The 15,670-nt window shown below is 40.1% G+C and overlaps 1 protein-coding gene across 1 annotated transcript; it reads right to left on the bottom strand.

Annotated features, from left to right (window-relative positions):
- Positions 1-14,847, bottom strand: LOC108997541 (splicing factor 3B subunit 4-like). Its single transcript, XM_018973855.2, has 9 exons — positions 14,618-14,847; positions 14,356-14,404; positions 13,571-13,659; positions 13,403-13,459; positions 13,168-13,230; positions 13,023-13,088; positions 1,266-1,352; positions 807-900; positions 1-709 (listed from the first exon to the last, which is right to left on the bottom strand). Exons 1-9 carry the CDS (start codon positions 14,720-14,722, stop codon positions 189-191), a joined length of 1,131 nt encoding a protein of 376 aa, XP_018829400.1. The 5' UTR covers positions 14,723-14,847; the 3' UTR covers positions 1-188.
- Between the last annotated feature and the right edge of the window lie 823 nt (positions 14,848-15,670).

The raw sequence follows: 15,670 nt of genomic DNA, 5'->3' as shown, positions 1-15,670 counted from the left end.
TTACCAAAAAAAGAAAGGAAGGACTGTTGAAAATAAATTTTCCTTCCAGCCAAAGATTGATGCTTGTTTTCTTAACCATTGTGGCACACATTACAATCTGCATTATCCTAATTCAGAACAAATAAATAAAACAAGAAATTTCCTAGACATTATATGATAAGAACCTTTCAGAATGATATTTCAAGATCTCAACTTGATGGTGGCAGAGGGGGGTTATTGGGATTATGTGGAGGGGGAGGTGGAGGCATTGATGTCTGTGGCATATGGGGCCTACCGGCATGTTGCTGAAGGGGTGGGGGTGGGGGTGGACGCCACATAGGCGGTGGGCCTCCCATTCCCATTGGTGGTGGAAGAGGCCTTGGAGGACCTGGAGCTACCTGTGGAGGGGCCGGTGGCATATTTGGGGGAGGTGGCCTGAACTGCTGCATTTGAGGTGGCATGACAGATGGTGGGAGTTGTTGACCCAGATGCTGCGGGTGACCCTGCCAAACTGGTTGTCCAGCCATTGGCATAGGTGGGAAGGCTGCAGCTTGAGGTGGTGGACGGATTGCAGGAATTGGCCCTGGAGCTACAGTACCATTTCCAAATGGGCGTGGAGGCACAGTTCCATTGGCCTGAGGAACATTCTGAAGTGTTGGAGGTCCGCTGGCAAATAAAGTGTGAGGCCTGCTCTTTTGAGCAGTTGGATTGCTTGCAGCCAAAACTCTCTCTGATAACAGCAGCAGTTAGAACATAGCAAATCAATTTTCTTAATGAATGCATGAATTATTCCTACAAAAAGAAAGCAGCAGCTTAAAAATGCTCACCGGCTGGAGTACCATGACGCTCCCCTTTGGTATCCTTCTTATATGCATAAGACACTGTAATTTGACGGTTGCAAAGATATTGACCATTCATTGCCTTTAAATGTAGAAGATCAATACCAAATCAGCTCCATATATCATTAGAAACAAATACTAGTGCCATGGAGTCGCTTATAGTTCATGGTTTAAAGAAATTTAGCGGTTACTATAATACCTTTTACAATGTTACCGAATTAGATCCTAGAACCCTAATTAATTTCTGAAATGAGTATCATGTCCTTGATATAAGTAGACTTGGCATCACGCTATGACCAAGTGGAACTCAAAATTCTGAGATATTAAATACTGAGAAAAAAGCAGAAAGACTAACAAATTAATGATTCATCTAATTCCCACATCATCAAATCTCACATTTCTCAAGCAGATATAGTGAACGTTAAAATATCAGTGAAGGACACAAACCTCAATAGCAGCATCAGATGCCTCAAAAGAATCATAGCTAATAAACCCAAAACCACGTGAATTTCCTGATTCCGGGTCTCTCATGATCTGGAGAGAAGTGCTAAAGATTAGAATCCAAATAACAGAAACATCAAAATTTTAATAGGTAGAAAACATCAGTCGGTAAAGCAATTTTTACGCATTCAGTACAAATGTTTGAGTCCACAACTAGTGCACACACAAATAGAAAGGAAGAATTGGAAAACGGTTACACCCAGTTTTGCTAAAGCAGAAATAAACTCATAAGAAAACCAACATGGAGAGTTGATGTGATACCCCATATGATAAGGATAAGGGTAAGTAGTGTATGAGATCCCACATTGGGAATGAGAAGTTATTGCATTTTATAAGATTCCAATGGGGCTCCAATTGTATCATTGACTAATCATTTTGGAGTATAGGTCATGTGATTTGGGTCTTCCATTGGGGCATTACAAATGGTCTCGAAGTCTATCTCAACTAGAAATGTGGGACTTGAGCCGTGCCACCTATAACGAACAGGCCCAACGAGGACGTCAGGAATTTAAAGGAGGTAGATTGTGATACCCCATATAATAAGATAAGGGTAAGTGGTGTATAGAAATGTAGATAGGCTAATATATTATAGACATTTTCCTTGGAAATTAGAAATAAGTTCCAAACTACTTTTTTAGTGTATTTTAGTCTTCCAAAATATATCTATAATTGCCAATTGGCTAAAGTCATTCAAGGAGCAGGTATCAAGAGTAGTTTCTTATCATACAAGCACTGTACACATTAGAGAAGGCAAAGCGACTGCCCTCCAATTTTCTAAGGATTAGAGGGTTGCCTCAATGAGCAGGAGAAAGTGTTTGAATATAAGTTAAATAATTAAATTAACTTCTTCCTAATGAGATAGGGGGGGATCCGTTATCTCCTTTTTTATTTGTTATTGTTATGGTGGAGGCTGTGGTAGGAAGGGGTTTTCTTTCCAGTTTTTCAGTGGGAAATGCAAATAATGGTTTTATTTCAATATCTCATTTACTCTTTGCTGATAATACTCTTATCTTTTGTGATGCTGATGGTGATTAGATTCAAGCTTTGAGGGCTATATTGTTGTGTTTCGAAGCTGTCTTGGGCCTTAAGGTGAATTTGGGTAAGTCAGAGATGGTTATGGTGGGGGATGTGCATAATATTAACAGCTTGGCGAAACTTTTGGGGTGTAGAGTAGCTTCTCTTCCTATGAATTATCTCTGTCTCCCGTTGGGAGCGTCATTCAAGGCTAAGAATATTTGGGATGGGGTGGTAGAGAAGATTGATAAAAGATTGGTAGGTTGGAAGCAGCTATACTTATCAAAAGGGGTAGAATTACTCTTATCAAAAGTACCCTCTCCAATCTTCCCACTTATTTTCTTTCACTATTTCTATTACCTGTAGGTGTGGCAAATCGTATTGAGAAGTTATTTAGAGCATTTTTGTGGGGTGGTACGGGAGAGGAAAATAAGTTCCATCTAGTGAGTTGGAATAGAGTTTGTTGTCCTATTGTTAATGGAGGTTTGGGGGTTAGTAATTTGAGTAGTTTTAATAAGGCGTTGTTGGGAAAGTGGTTGTGAAAGTATCAAAGGGAAGAGGATTCGATGTGGAGGGAGGTTATTGATCAAAAGTATGGGAGTGAGTGGGGGGGGCTGGTGTTCTAAGGAGAGTAGGGGGACTTATGGTGTGAGTCTCTGAAAATTTCTTAGAAAGGGGTGGGATAATTTTGTGAAATAAGTTAAGTTCGAGGTTGGAGATGGTTCAAGAGTTTGCTTCCTGGTTCAATGATTGGTGTGGTGAGCGAGCTCTTTTTAGAGTTTTTCTGGTAATTTTTAGAATGGCTGTTAATCAGCAGGCTTCCGTTTCAGATTTGTTGATCTGATCTAATGGAGTTGTGCATTGGGATGTTAGTTTTATTAGAGCTGTCCAGGATCGGGAACTTGATGAGGTTGCAAATTTTTTCAGCTTGTTGTATTCTCTGGATATTGGAAGAGATGAGATGGATTGAATGTCATGGAAGCATATAGCGTGTAAAAAGTTTTCTGTTAGATCATACTATAAGATGTTGACTGTTCAGCATCACTTCTCTTTTCTGTAGACGAGTATTTGGAGGGCTCATGTGCCGTCAAAGGTAGCATTTTTTATTTGGACAGCATCACTTGGGAATCTTTAGACAATTGATAATTTGAGAAAGCGTGGCATGATTGTTATGGAGTGGTGCTTCATGTGTAAAAAATATGGTGAATCGGTGGACCATTTACTCTTATATTGTGAGGTGGCTAAGGTGTTATAGGATGGTGTGTTCAGTAGAGCAGGGCTGGTTTGGGTAATGACTAAAACAGTGGTGGATCTACTAGCGTTTTGGAATAGGCTTCATAGTTGTTCTCAAGTGGCAGCTGCGTGGAAGATGATTCCTTTATGCATTATGTGATGTATTTGGATGGAAATGAATGAGCGGTATTTTAATAACAGGGAGCGTACTGAAGAGGAAATCTGGAAATTTTTTATGTTTGCCTTGCTTCAATGGTTTTCAGCTATTGTACTGGAGGGACTGTTCATGAGTTTTTGTTTTCATTTCCTAATCTTAGAATGTAATTAGGTGTATCTTTTGTATACTTCCTGTATACATGGGTTTCGCGTATTGCATTCAATGAATAAAATTTTATTACTTATAAAAGAAAAATAAAAAAATAAAAAACTTCTTCCTAACAGCTTAAACTTTTGGAACAAGTGGTACTTAACATGGTATCAGAGTAGAGATCCTGAGTTCGAACCCCGATGTCACACTTCACCCCATTTATTTGTATATTCCACTTGCGCGCATTCATTAAGGGGAGTCTGACCCACACGTGAGAAGAAATGTTAGGATATAAACTAAATTATCAAATTTACCTCTTTCCATTAGCTTACGCTTTTAGGACAAGTGGTGATTTAACATGATAGCTTAGATAAGATGTTAAATCACTACTTGTCCAAAAAACTCAAGTTGATGGGAAGAGGTAAATTTAATCATTTAATTCTAACAAAATGCAACAGCTAGCAAAAAATTGTTGCTTCTTCCATTGCTGTGTATAAAATATTAAATGTAGAAACTTACTACTGGAAACATGACCTTTTTCTCTTTCCTAACTTTTTCTCTCTGTACAACCAAAACTTCGATTAAGGAAAATCCTAGTTTTTCCTTCTCGTGTATTTAGTGGTAGTTAGTGATTGATTTTAGTGAGTTATACGTAATGTGAAGAAGATTCTCATTGAATCTAAAGTTTTTGAGGTAGTAAGAGATGGGACGTTTGGTTTTTTGATTGAGAAAGGTTGGAAGGTGGTGAAAGAGATTAGACTGGGGTTAGGCACGACAAGATGGTTCATCAAAGCGTTGGAGGATTGCTTGAAGACTGTGAGGAAGGAGTTTTATTCTGCACATAGGGAAGGAGATAGGGGCTATGTTGCACAGACGCGTCACAACTCAAGAGGTTCCTTCATGGCATTGATGGAGTATAGGGGAGGTGGGTATCGAAACTTCTTATTCATACCAGAAGATAGGGAGGGAAGGGGGTGGAGATTATGAGGGAGGCTGCCTGGACAGGTGGTCCTGCGTCTCAGCCACCATAACAACCACCATTTCAATCATACCGGGAGGCACTACTACACAAAGGCAATATAAGGAGAGGCCATAGTTCTAACACCTTGGCATGTTCAAGAGGTGGAGTAGGCCTGCAAAGGAGTGCCACCAATTATGAAGGAGTGCAGGCTCAAGAGAAAGGTGACAGAGTGGCTGTCGGTTTGTTTGAGGAAAAGGAGTTGTGTGCACTACAGGAGATGAAATGTCAGATAGATTTGTTGCAACTGAATATCGATGGGTTGTTACGGTGTGTAGAGGAGAAAAGACGAATGGGCTTGGGACTGGGAGTGGGCTGTGGTCCAAGTGATGATAAGAGGAACGCTATTCCAGCAGGGGAAGGTAGCATATGGGAAGAAGAATTTTGTAAGGATAAGTTTGGAAAGAAGAATTTCGTGGGCCGTGAAGAAGACTTGAAGGAGAAGAAGATTGCTCATGGGCCGGGCCCAAGTAGAAGCCCACGTAGGGTCTGGAAGGAGAAAGGCCCGATTTCAGGCAGTGTATCAGGTGAACTGGAGGTGCCTGATACTCGGGTCCGAGTCTTGGGTCGGGTCTGACACAGAAAGGGCCGACGACTTCTGGCGACTCAGGTGGTGGTCCATCGGTGGTCTTACGGTCACCGAAAGTGGAGGTGGGGGAAATCATCGTAGAGGAACTGAGTATTGTTGAAGTGGAAGGCTCGGGGGGTGCTTAGGGAGGGCTGTCGTAAGGAGGGTTGCCACAGACTTTTCCAGCGAGCCTTGTCACAGACCTTGCCCTGTCGATTCCCTTGAGTCAGGTACAGCTAAGGTGGTGGGGGGCAAATATGGCTCATAGTGAGCCTCTGGAGGGAGTCCGAGAAGGTCATTCTACTGCTCTGGAGTGTGGGGGGGCAGATATGGCTCACGGTAAGCCTATGGAGTGTGGGGGTACGTCGGATAAGGGGGAGTTAGATGAAGGGCAGCAGTTGAAGTTTTATGATCCTTGTGTAACCTCAAAAGAGGGGGAGGAGTCAGCAGGAGAGGATCCTACCCCCCTATAAGTATGATCCCTCCTACTGTTTCCTCTGATTGGGTATTGAAAAATGTAGAAGAATTGCAAAGTTGTATGAGGATTTCGTGTGAGGGCTATGAAGATCAGTTTTAAGACATTGATTATAGCCATGGAGGCAGGACATCAAGGTGCAGGGTCAAAAAGAGGGAGGGAGTTGAAGAGGTTGACATGGTCCATTAATTACGATGGAAAGGAGGGAAGTGCAAGTCGTGATAGAAACAAAGGGAGGGTTGGAACAGTTGATAAATGAAGCCAAAAATTCTGAGTTGGAATGTTAGGGGACTGAACGAGATTAATAAACGCCTTCGAATAAGAGCCTTATCAAGGCAATGGAAGTTGGACATCATTTGCTTGCAAGAAACAAAGCTGAAGCTTATCAATAGAAGAATTATTCAGAGTATTTGGAGTTGTCAATTTATAAGTTGGGCATACTTCCCTTCGAAATGGGCTTCGGGAGGAGTGTTGGTTACGTGGGATGAGAGGGTGGTGGAGAGCATTGATGAGTTTATTGGAGAATACTCGGTGGGGTGTTTTTATAAAAATATTGAGGATGGCTTCGTATGGACTTTTGCTGGGGTATATGGTCCTAATTTAGATAGTGAGAGGAGGTTGCTTTGGGATGAGCTAGCTGGCTTATGTTCTTGGTGGGAGGCTCCTTGGTGTATTGGTGTAAATTTTAATATGACAAGATTTCCCAGCAAAAGATCAGAAGGGGGAAGACAAAATCAAGCTATGGTGGATTTCTCGGACTTTATTTTTGAGTTAGATTTGATGGATATACCTCTAATGGGAGGTGAATATACTTGGTCTAATTATCAAGCTTGGTCAAGATTAAACAGATTCCTCATTTCTCCCTCGTGGGAGCTACAATATCCAGACTTAAACCAAAAAAGGCTCCCGAGGATATGCTCGGATCATTTCCCTGTCATGGTAGACTGTGGTGGCATTCAAAGGGGTAGAAGAACGTTCAAGTTTGAGAATATGTGGTTAAAAACAAAGGGGTTTGTGGAGTTGATTAGACAATGGTGGAATTCATACATCTTTGAGGGTAACCCGAGCAATGTATTGGCTGGAAAGTTGAAAGCTTTGAAGAAGGATTTGAAGACATGGAATGAACAGGTATTTGGTGATGTAACTTTACAGAAGAAAAGTTTATTTCAAGAATTACAAAGCTTAGAGGGTTTAGGAGATGAGAACAACCGAAAAGATCAAGTAGTTTTTGAATTTGAACGTCTGATTCTAATGGAGGAGATCTCGTGGAGGCAAAATTCAAGGGCATTGTGGATTCGGGAGGGGGATAAATGCACAAAGTTTTTTCACTAAGTTGCTAATGCACATAGGAGGTTCAATTCCATTGAGTCCCTGAACATAGATGGTGGTGCATCCTCAGATCAGCTTGTGATAAAGGAGAATGTGGCTGGCCATTTCGAATGTCTGTTGTCGAAACCTCATGCCTGAAGGCCTACTATGGATGGTTTAGCCTTTAAGGCCATTGATCAAAGTAGTTCATCTTGGTTGGAAAGACCTTTTTGAAGAGGAAGAAGTACAACAAGTAATCAAGAAAATGAATAAAGATAAAGCTCCAGGTCCGGATGGTTTCACTATGGCTTTTTTCCAATCTTGTTAAGAAGTGGTGAGGAGGATGTAATCTAGGTTTTTCAGGAATTCTTCACTTATGGCAAATTTGAAAAAAGCTTAAATGCTACTTTTATTGCTCTAGTCTCTAAAAAGGCTGGTGCAATAGAGGTACAAGATTATAGGCCGATTAGTCTTGTGGGTAGTGTCTATAAGATACTTTCAAAAGTCCTTGCCAATAGGATGAGTTCGGTCATGACAAAGATCATTTCTAAGTCACAAAATGCATTTGTGAAAGGGAGACAAATTTTGGACTCGGTCCTCATAGCTAATGAATGTTTGGATAGCAGGATCAAGTCTGGAGCTCCATATATTATATGCAAATGAGATATGGAAAAGGCATATGATCATGTTAATAGGAATTTCTTGATTTATATGTTGGGGAGGTGGTTTTGGGGAAAGATGGAGGAAATGGATGAGGCATTGTGTGTCAACGGCTCGCTTCTCAGTCTTGGTAAATGGGGATCCCGTGGGGTTCTTCAATAGTTCGAGAGGAATACGTCAAGGTGATCCATTATCACCCCTTTGTTTGTTCTAGTTATGGAGGCGCTAAGTCGAATGGTGTCGGCTACAGTAGAGGGAGGTTTTTTCTCTGGCTTCTCAGTAGGAGATATCCACGGCTCTACCATTATTTCTCACCTTTTGTTTGCAGATGGCACATTGCTATTTTGTGAGTCAAATGCAGGGTATATTCAATCTTTGAAGGCCATCCTACTTTGTTTCGAAGCGGTATCCGGATTGAAGATTAATCTTGCTAAGACGGAGATGGTGTTGCAGTTGGTAATGTAAACAATATCATAGGGTTGGCAGACATATTGGGTTGTGCGGTTTCTTCATTGCCATTGAAGTACCTTGGACTTCCGTTGGGGGCTTTTCCTTCAAAGCTAAGACAATTTAGGAGGTGGTGCTGGAAAAATTTGAGCGGAGGCTGGCTAGGTGGAAAATGTTGTATTTATCTAAATGGGGACGTATCACTCTTATCAAAAGTACTTTATCCAACCTCCCTACATACTACTTATCTTTATTTCCTCTTCCCGCAAGCATTGCAACTAGAATGGAGAAAATTCAACGTGACTTTTTATGGAGTGGAATAGGAGATGAATTTAAATTCCACTTGGTGGGATGGGACAATGTATGTTTTCCTCCGAGGGATGGTGGCTTGGGGGTTAGGAATGTGAGGGATTTCAATAAGGTCTTGTTAGGTAAATGATTGTGGCGTTATAACAATGAGATGGGAGCCTTATGGAAATGGGTGATCGACATGAAGTATGGTCGTGAACCCGGGGGGTTCTAAATAAGGTAGGGGGTCCTATGGAGTGGGGCTATGGAAGTATATACGGAAAGGTTGGGGCTCCTTTATTAGTAATACTCGGTTGTGTTTGGGGGATGGGAGTGGGATCAACTTTTGGAAGGACGTGTGGGTGGGAGACACGGCCTTGAAGGATGCTTATCCCACGATTTTCAGTATTGCAAGGGAGAAGGAAGCTATGGTGGCTGATTTGTGGGTAATTAACCAAGGTTCACAGGAGTGGAATATTAGTCTTACTCGGGATGCGCATGATTGGGAAGTGACTGGTTTGGTGGAGTTTTTGAACTTGTTGTACAGCACTCCTATTGCGGCCACAATTGAAGATTCGCTAGAATGGAGACCCTCTAGGAAAGGGAAGTTCTCGATACGCTCCTTCTATGACTCTATTACTATGCAACAAAGGCATAATTTTCCATGGAAGACCATATGGAGGAGTATAGCACCAACCAAGGCCGCTTTCTTTGTTTGGACGGCAGCTCTAGGGAAGATTATGACTATAGATAATCTTAGACGACGCGACCTTATCATCACGGATTGGTGCTGTTTGTGCATAAATAGTGGTGAAACGACGGATCATCTACTCTTACATTGTGATTTTACTCGAGATATTTGGAATTACTTTTTTCAGCAGAATGGGAATAGCTTGGGTAATGTGGTGGAACTGTTAGCAAGCTGGAGAGGGATCACTAAAACACACAGATCGCGGCTGTGTGGAAGATGACTCATTTGTATTTTTTGGTGTATTTGGTGTGAAAGAAATGAGAGGCTTTTTGAGGATAATGAGCGCTCCAAGGAAGAGTTTAGGAGTTTTTTCTGAAAGACTTTGTTTTTGTGGGCCATTGCTTTAGATTTGAATGGTCTCAGCTTCCATGATTTCCTTTTAATTGTTTCTAGTTCTTAAATAGGTGTATTCACATGTATACTTCTAGTGTACTTGGGCTATGCCTATTTTCTTTATCAGTGAAATAATTTATTACTTATAAAAAAAAATATTAATCGTAGATTCATTATCTTTTTCTGACCATGTCAACCAGAAAAGCTAATTTAGCACAGTTTTAAGCCAACCTCGACCCATGAAGCCATGTTGGAGATTATCAATTAAACCTAAAATTTATAGAAATCTCACGATCCCTCAAAAAAATAACTAAGAGAGAAAGCAGTTGCAAGAATGATAAGCAATTCTCACAAGCTGGAGTGGTTTATATGGTAGTCCCCAAACCACATAGAAGATGGTCCCCATAGTTTATTTTAGTGCATTTGGAGGGAAAGGAATTGCCGAAACTCCAAGATTATGAACAGCCATTGGATGAACTCGGAAGCCTCTCCGTTAATATTTTGTTCCTTTGGGCATTAGCTATAGATTTTAATGGGCAAAGTACTGATAAAAAAAATTTTAATGGACAAAGTTTCCATGATTTTCCTGTAGCTGTTTACAGTTCTTAATTAGGTACTTTCTCTCGTATACATCGTGTGTACTTGCGCTACACCTACTTTTCTATTATTAATCAAATTTCGTATAGCCAAGTACAGAGGGTGGATATTTAATTAGAGAAAATAGCTTCCAAAAATTTTATCTCCGTACGAAGACCCGTGAGTGAACAGTGAGCTGAGAGAAACCCTAACCCACCTATCCCTCCACTAGCCCCCACCCACCATCGACCGGAGAGTGACACCACACCGTTGTGGGCTGTTCGGCATCGGTCCTCGCCAGCGATCTGGCTATTTCACTTTTCTTCTTCGTCGGAGGTATCAAAATGTTGCCGTGCTCTTCGACACCGCCACAAACCTAAACGACAGACCAAGCGACTCAGTTGTGGGGCCTTCGACGTCGGTCCTTCTCTGGTGACTGGGAGTTTTCTGCTGTTTCGACGGCCTATTTCGACAAACTGTTTCGATGGACTCCGGCGACCACATTGAGGGCCTCCGACATCGGTCATCATCCAGCATCTCTGTATTCTCTATTAACTCAGGTTAGGGGCTTTTGTTCCTCTTTGATGCATTCTCGACAGATTGAAGACATGCAGTTTGGGATGCCTCTGCAACTAAAGTTGTAGGTTTGATGTTAGTATGGGTCATATGGTGCGCTTTTGGGTGGAATCGAAGGCTTTCAAGCTTTTGCCAGAAATATGGAGGTCTTCCTTAAAAATCGTGGAGAGGAGTAGAAGGGTTTGGAGATTTGTAGTGATGGGTCGTAGTGGTATAGAATGGCTGATGGCTATGGTGGAATCAGTATTATAGGCAGGAAGAAATTTGGATTTCACAAAACACTTGCGTGAAAGAAACAAAACATTCATGGCTCAACGATGCTCCAACGAGTATGGTAGTTTTCTAACGGTCACTGAATATGGTGGAGGAGGCTGACGGAGTGTTATAGTCATTCCCGAAGAGTATGAAGGTCTGGGTTGGGATAAATTTGTTGCGGAATTACACAGAGCTGCGGATATGCTTTTTGCTGATGGGTCAAAGAAGGAAATTCAAAAGAAGAATGAGAACATCAACTTGGAGGTGAATCATAAAGACCCAAGTACATCCACGGTGGCGAGGCGATCATATGCGTCAGCTCTGAAGACCGGTCATGCTTCGGGGGTTCATAGTGAGGGGATTGATGATCAAAACCAGCTTATCGTGATGCATAATTCCTTAAAGAAGATGGAAACCCAACTTGTTGAATTGAAGGCAGCGATAGTTTTTTTGTCTACGAAAATAGACCTGCTTTCAGCTGGAGGCAATAGGGTTGTAAGCAACAAGACTAAGATAGGCCCGAATCCTTTAAACTCAAATAAAGAAAAATGAAAAATCAGATTCGGCCCTGTTCCTATACCCAGATCTAGAAGAGTATGACGGGTCAAAAGGAAGTCTGGGTTATTTGAAGTGGGTTCTACGTCAGGCATCGGCATAGAGACATCTGCAATGGAATGTCATTCGCCTTAGGTGACTTCTGTACTCGAAGAAACTACGGCTCCCTAGTCAGAGTTGAAGGGACCCGCTGAAGTTGCACATAAAGGGTCACCAGAGGCGAAGGGACTTGATGTCATACCATTGGAGAGAAGCAATGGAGTTGCTGAGAAGGTACGGGATTTGAATATGGATTTGGCGTTGGTGCCTTGTGTAAAGGAATGCCTTGTGGATCCCCTGGTCTCTCTTCCTCCAATAGCGGATTGGATTCTACCTAAAGTTAACGAAATTCAGCAGTTCGTGGGAATTTCACATGGAGGATGTGAAGACCAATTTAAAGAACTAATTATTTCGATCGAGGCAAGCCACGCGCTTGAAATCAAATCAAGTTTAAAGAAAAGCAGGGAGTTACAACTTTTTTTTTCGGGAATCAACTACGACGCTAAGGGTGGTAGCTATTCTAGAGGGAAGTCTAAAGGGAGGGCATTGTGAAGACGGTAAAACTAGGGATTGGGGTGGGATGAGGTTTTTGGTTAGAGTTTTAGCTCTACGGGAAGCAAGGGGTTGGGGTCGGTTTGGTGTATTTTGGGTTGTTTTTCACGGGATTTTTGGGTTATTAGGGGTTTCTATTACGGGCAAGGTGTTCGCTTGTATACATTTAGTGTACTTGGTTACTCATTTTATATAATATTTTTACTTATCAATAAAATAAATAAATAAATTTCATTTACCTATCAAAAAAAGGGAATGCTAAGCAAAATCATTACATACTACCAGAATAATTGCACCCTCATACATGGGCATGTGAAGATAATCAAGGACTATAAGCAATGGCTACATGTAACAATTTCTTGGTAAACAAATGGCAAATTAAACCTCTTTTCTACGGCTGTGAAAGAGTCAAGTGTGCCCTTTTTAGCTACACTTTTTTAGGTGATGTGATGATGGATATCACATTCCATATTAGACAGGGGTAGGGACCATGAACCCCGGCACGAAAGACCTTGCTCCGCCCATGATTAAATTTCATAGTAGCCTTATGCATAAATGATGTTATATAAAATCTATGGGTTGGAAGATAACTAATGACTCCAGATTTCAACTTTATAATAGGAAAACCAACAGTCTTATTAATGGATAGGCAGTCGGCACAAGTTTTTCTACAGTTCTGGACAATTTAAAAGAAATGGAGAAAATAATTTAAAATCAGATGCCAACAAAAGAAATTCATAAACCTTACCTTGGGATTTGTGACAATGACTCCAAATGCACTGAAAGTATCATATAGAAGCTTCTCATCCACATCCTGAGAAGAATATCAAGTAATGACAGTTAAAATCAGTAAGCCAGCTTGAGAGTGCATAATATGGTAGAATTTAACCTACAGAGTCAAGGTTCCCAATGAAAAGGTTTGCGCCCACATCTAAGCTTTTTTTATCTTGGGATGCCTGGGAAAAAAAAAGAAAATGTAAACACCACAATCGTTTTCAAATCACATAAAAAAGATGCAAAAGGAACAGGGTGGAGAACACTAAACCTTTTCAAGCACAATAATGAATAATAATTTTTATGCAGCAAATTGCAAAAAGCTGCCAAACAATAGTTAGGAAAAAAATATACCTTATTTACACGTATAGGCTTTCCATAAAGTTTAATCATGTTTAGCACCTTGATTGCCTGCATAGTCATCCGGGGGAGGAACGATTATTAAAAATTAAAGAACTATTAAAGGAAGTCGACAGTTAAACCTTACAGATAGCATAGTCGCCGTAGTTGATTAATACTTACATAATCGGCATCTTCTTCACTTCGGAACTCTATGAATCCATATCCTTGATGGAGATTTGTCACTCTATCCTTAGGAACATACACATTCACTGAAACAGAAAGGCTGAAGGTTATAAATGAGCAGTCTTACAAGCAGATAAGGATTGAAGTAACACAGATAAAATAAACACTGAATAAACTATTAATCATTGAAGATTAACATAAGATAAATTTTAACACAGGATAATAAAGTTATTGAACATGATTTTCCCAAAAAACTCAATAATTTACAAGAATGAATCTTAATAGTCTCATTTGTGATCTGTTCTTCTCTAAAGTTACGGAGGGTTAGAATAATGAGAGGGTCAAAAATTAACTTTGGATGGTTTCCATAAGGTATTCACCTAACAAAATATACGCTGCAAATAAACAACTCTAAAACCTTACTGTTTTTCCATCCTACATTGCCAAAAAAAAAAAGTTTGTTGTACATGATTATCTTTCATTCGAACCTGAACAATATTGAAATATTTATGGATATAAACCAGAAAACAGAAATGAAAAAAAAAAAAAAAAAATCCCAGACGATGGGAAACGAAGAAATAAGCTTTACCAAAAAACGACAGTTGGAGAGTACGACGCAGGGAACAATTTACCAAAAGCAAAAAAATAATAATAATGAACGGGAAACCAAATTTGCTGACTAAACTAAGTTCCTATACTACGAATTTTAAACGAAATACAAAATCCATGCAGCGTAAAAACCGCTAATTATCTGGGTAAACAAAAGGAAGGCCAGAACATACCAACAGGGCCTGATTGAACAAACAACTCCCAAAGCAACTCCTCAGTCACCTACAAGCGTAGAAATAGAAGAAGTGAAACAGGCTCAAGGAATCAACAAATCGAAAATACGAACAATTGAACCCTTGCATAAAACCAAAACTGGAATGAACACAATAAAAGCCCTAACCGGGCCAAACTTCCTTCTCTTTCCTCGAGCAAATACGGAGCAACAGCAACCAAACAAAAAGGAGAAAGGAGAAAAGCTGAGGGGAGGAAGGGAACCTGAGGGTCGAGATTGCCGACATATGCGGTGGCGTCTTGATTCCTCTCGGCAGAATGTTGACCCAGCAGATTGGCTCCTACTCCAGGTGCTATTCGAGTCGTCATTGCGTGCTTTTTCTTTACCAAAACCCTGCGGCTGCCGCTGCCGCTGCCGCTGCTACTGCCACTACCAGCCTCTCTCTCTCTCTCTCTCTCTCTCTCCTCTTAATACGATTGGGTTGGGCCAAGGCACAAATAACAATTGTCGAAGGCTCCTCTTTGTTTAAAGAGAGGCCTGACTAACGAGGTTTTATTTGGATAAAAAAAAAGTCGACCTATTCATAAGCTTCACGTCAATCAAGTATATTCACTTAAAAATATATTATTTTATTATATTATTTTATTTTATTTATAAATATATTTAAAATTATTTTTATTATGTGGATAAAAAAATAAAATAATATATTTTTAAATAAATATATAAAATGTGAAATTTATGTTTAAAATTTTTCTAAAAAACATTATTAAACATGATGATGCTTTATTATTGGATATGACTAACGAGGTCTCCATGAAAATTTAAGAAAAATATCAATCAAATTATTGACAAAAATTTATCCACATGAACTCTAGCGACCAATGAAATTATATCAATATCACGGACTAAGATGAATTTAAAATAAAATAAAAATTGTTTAGATTTCCACAATGTCGAACTATGGACAAATAGAATTCTTAATGCGTGCGAAGATTCACGAAAGGAGAAACGTGTCCTCCACCATTTTTGTTATATTAATCGCAACATTAGCAAATTATAATACAAGGTCATAAAATTTATCAACGCAAAAATTTTGGAGGCCCCATTGAAAATTCAAAACAAAAGGACAAACATGGAGAGTTAAATTTTTGTTGGACATTTTCAAATAGAAAATGTCTATTTTTACAAATTTATGTTTTAATATATCAAGACATTTGTGATGTAGAGGATATGGAGACCGCTCAGACCGGCCATATAAACTAATAAATAGTATTTTGAATTTTTTTTTTATAATTATAAGGAGTTTTATAATGAGT

The sequence above is a fragment of the Juglans regia genome, chromosome 12, assembly GCF_001411555.2.
Source record: "Juglans regia cultivar Chandler chromosome 12, Walnut 2.0, whole genome shotgun sequence".
Taxonomy (NCBI): Eukaryota; Viridiplantae; Streptophyta; class Magnoliopsida; order Fagales; family Juglandaceae; genus Juglans; species Juglans regia.
This window is presented reverse-complemented; position numbering and strand designations above follow the sequence as displayed.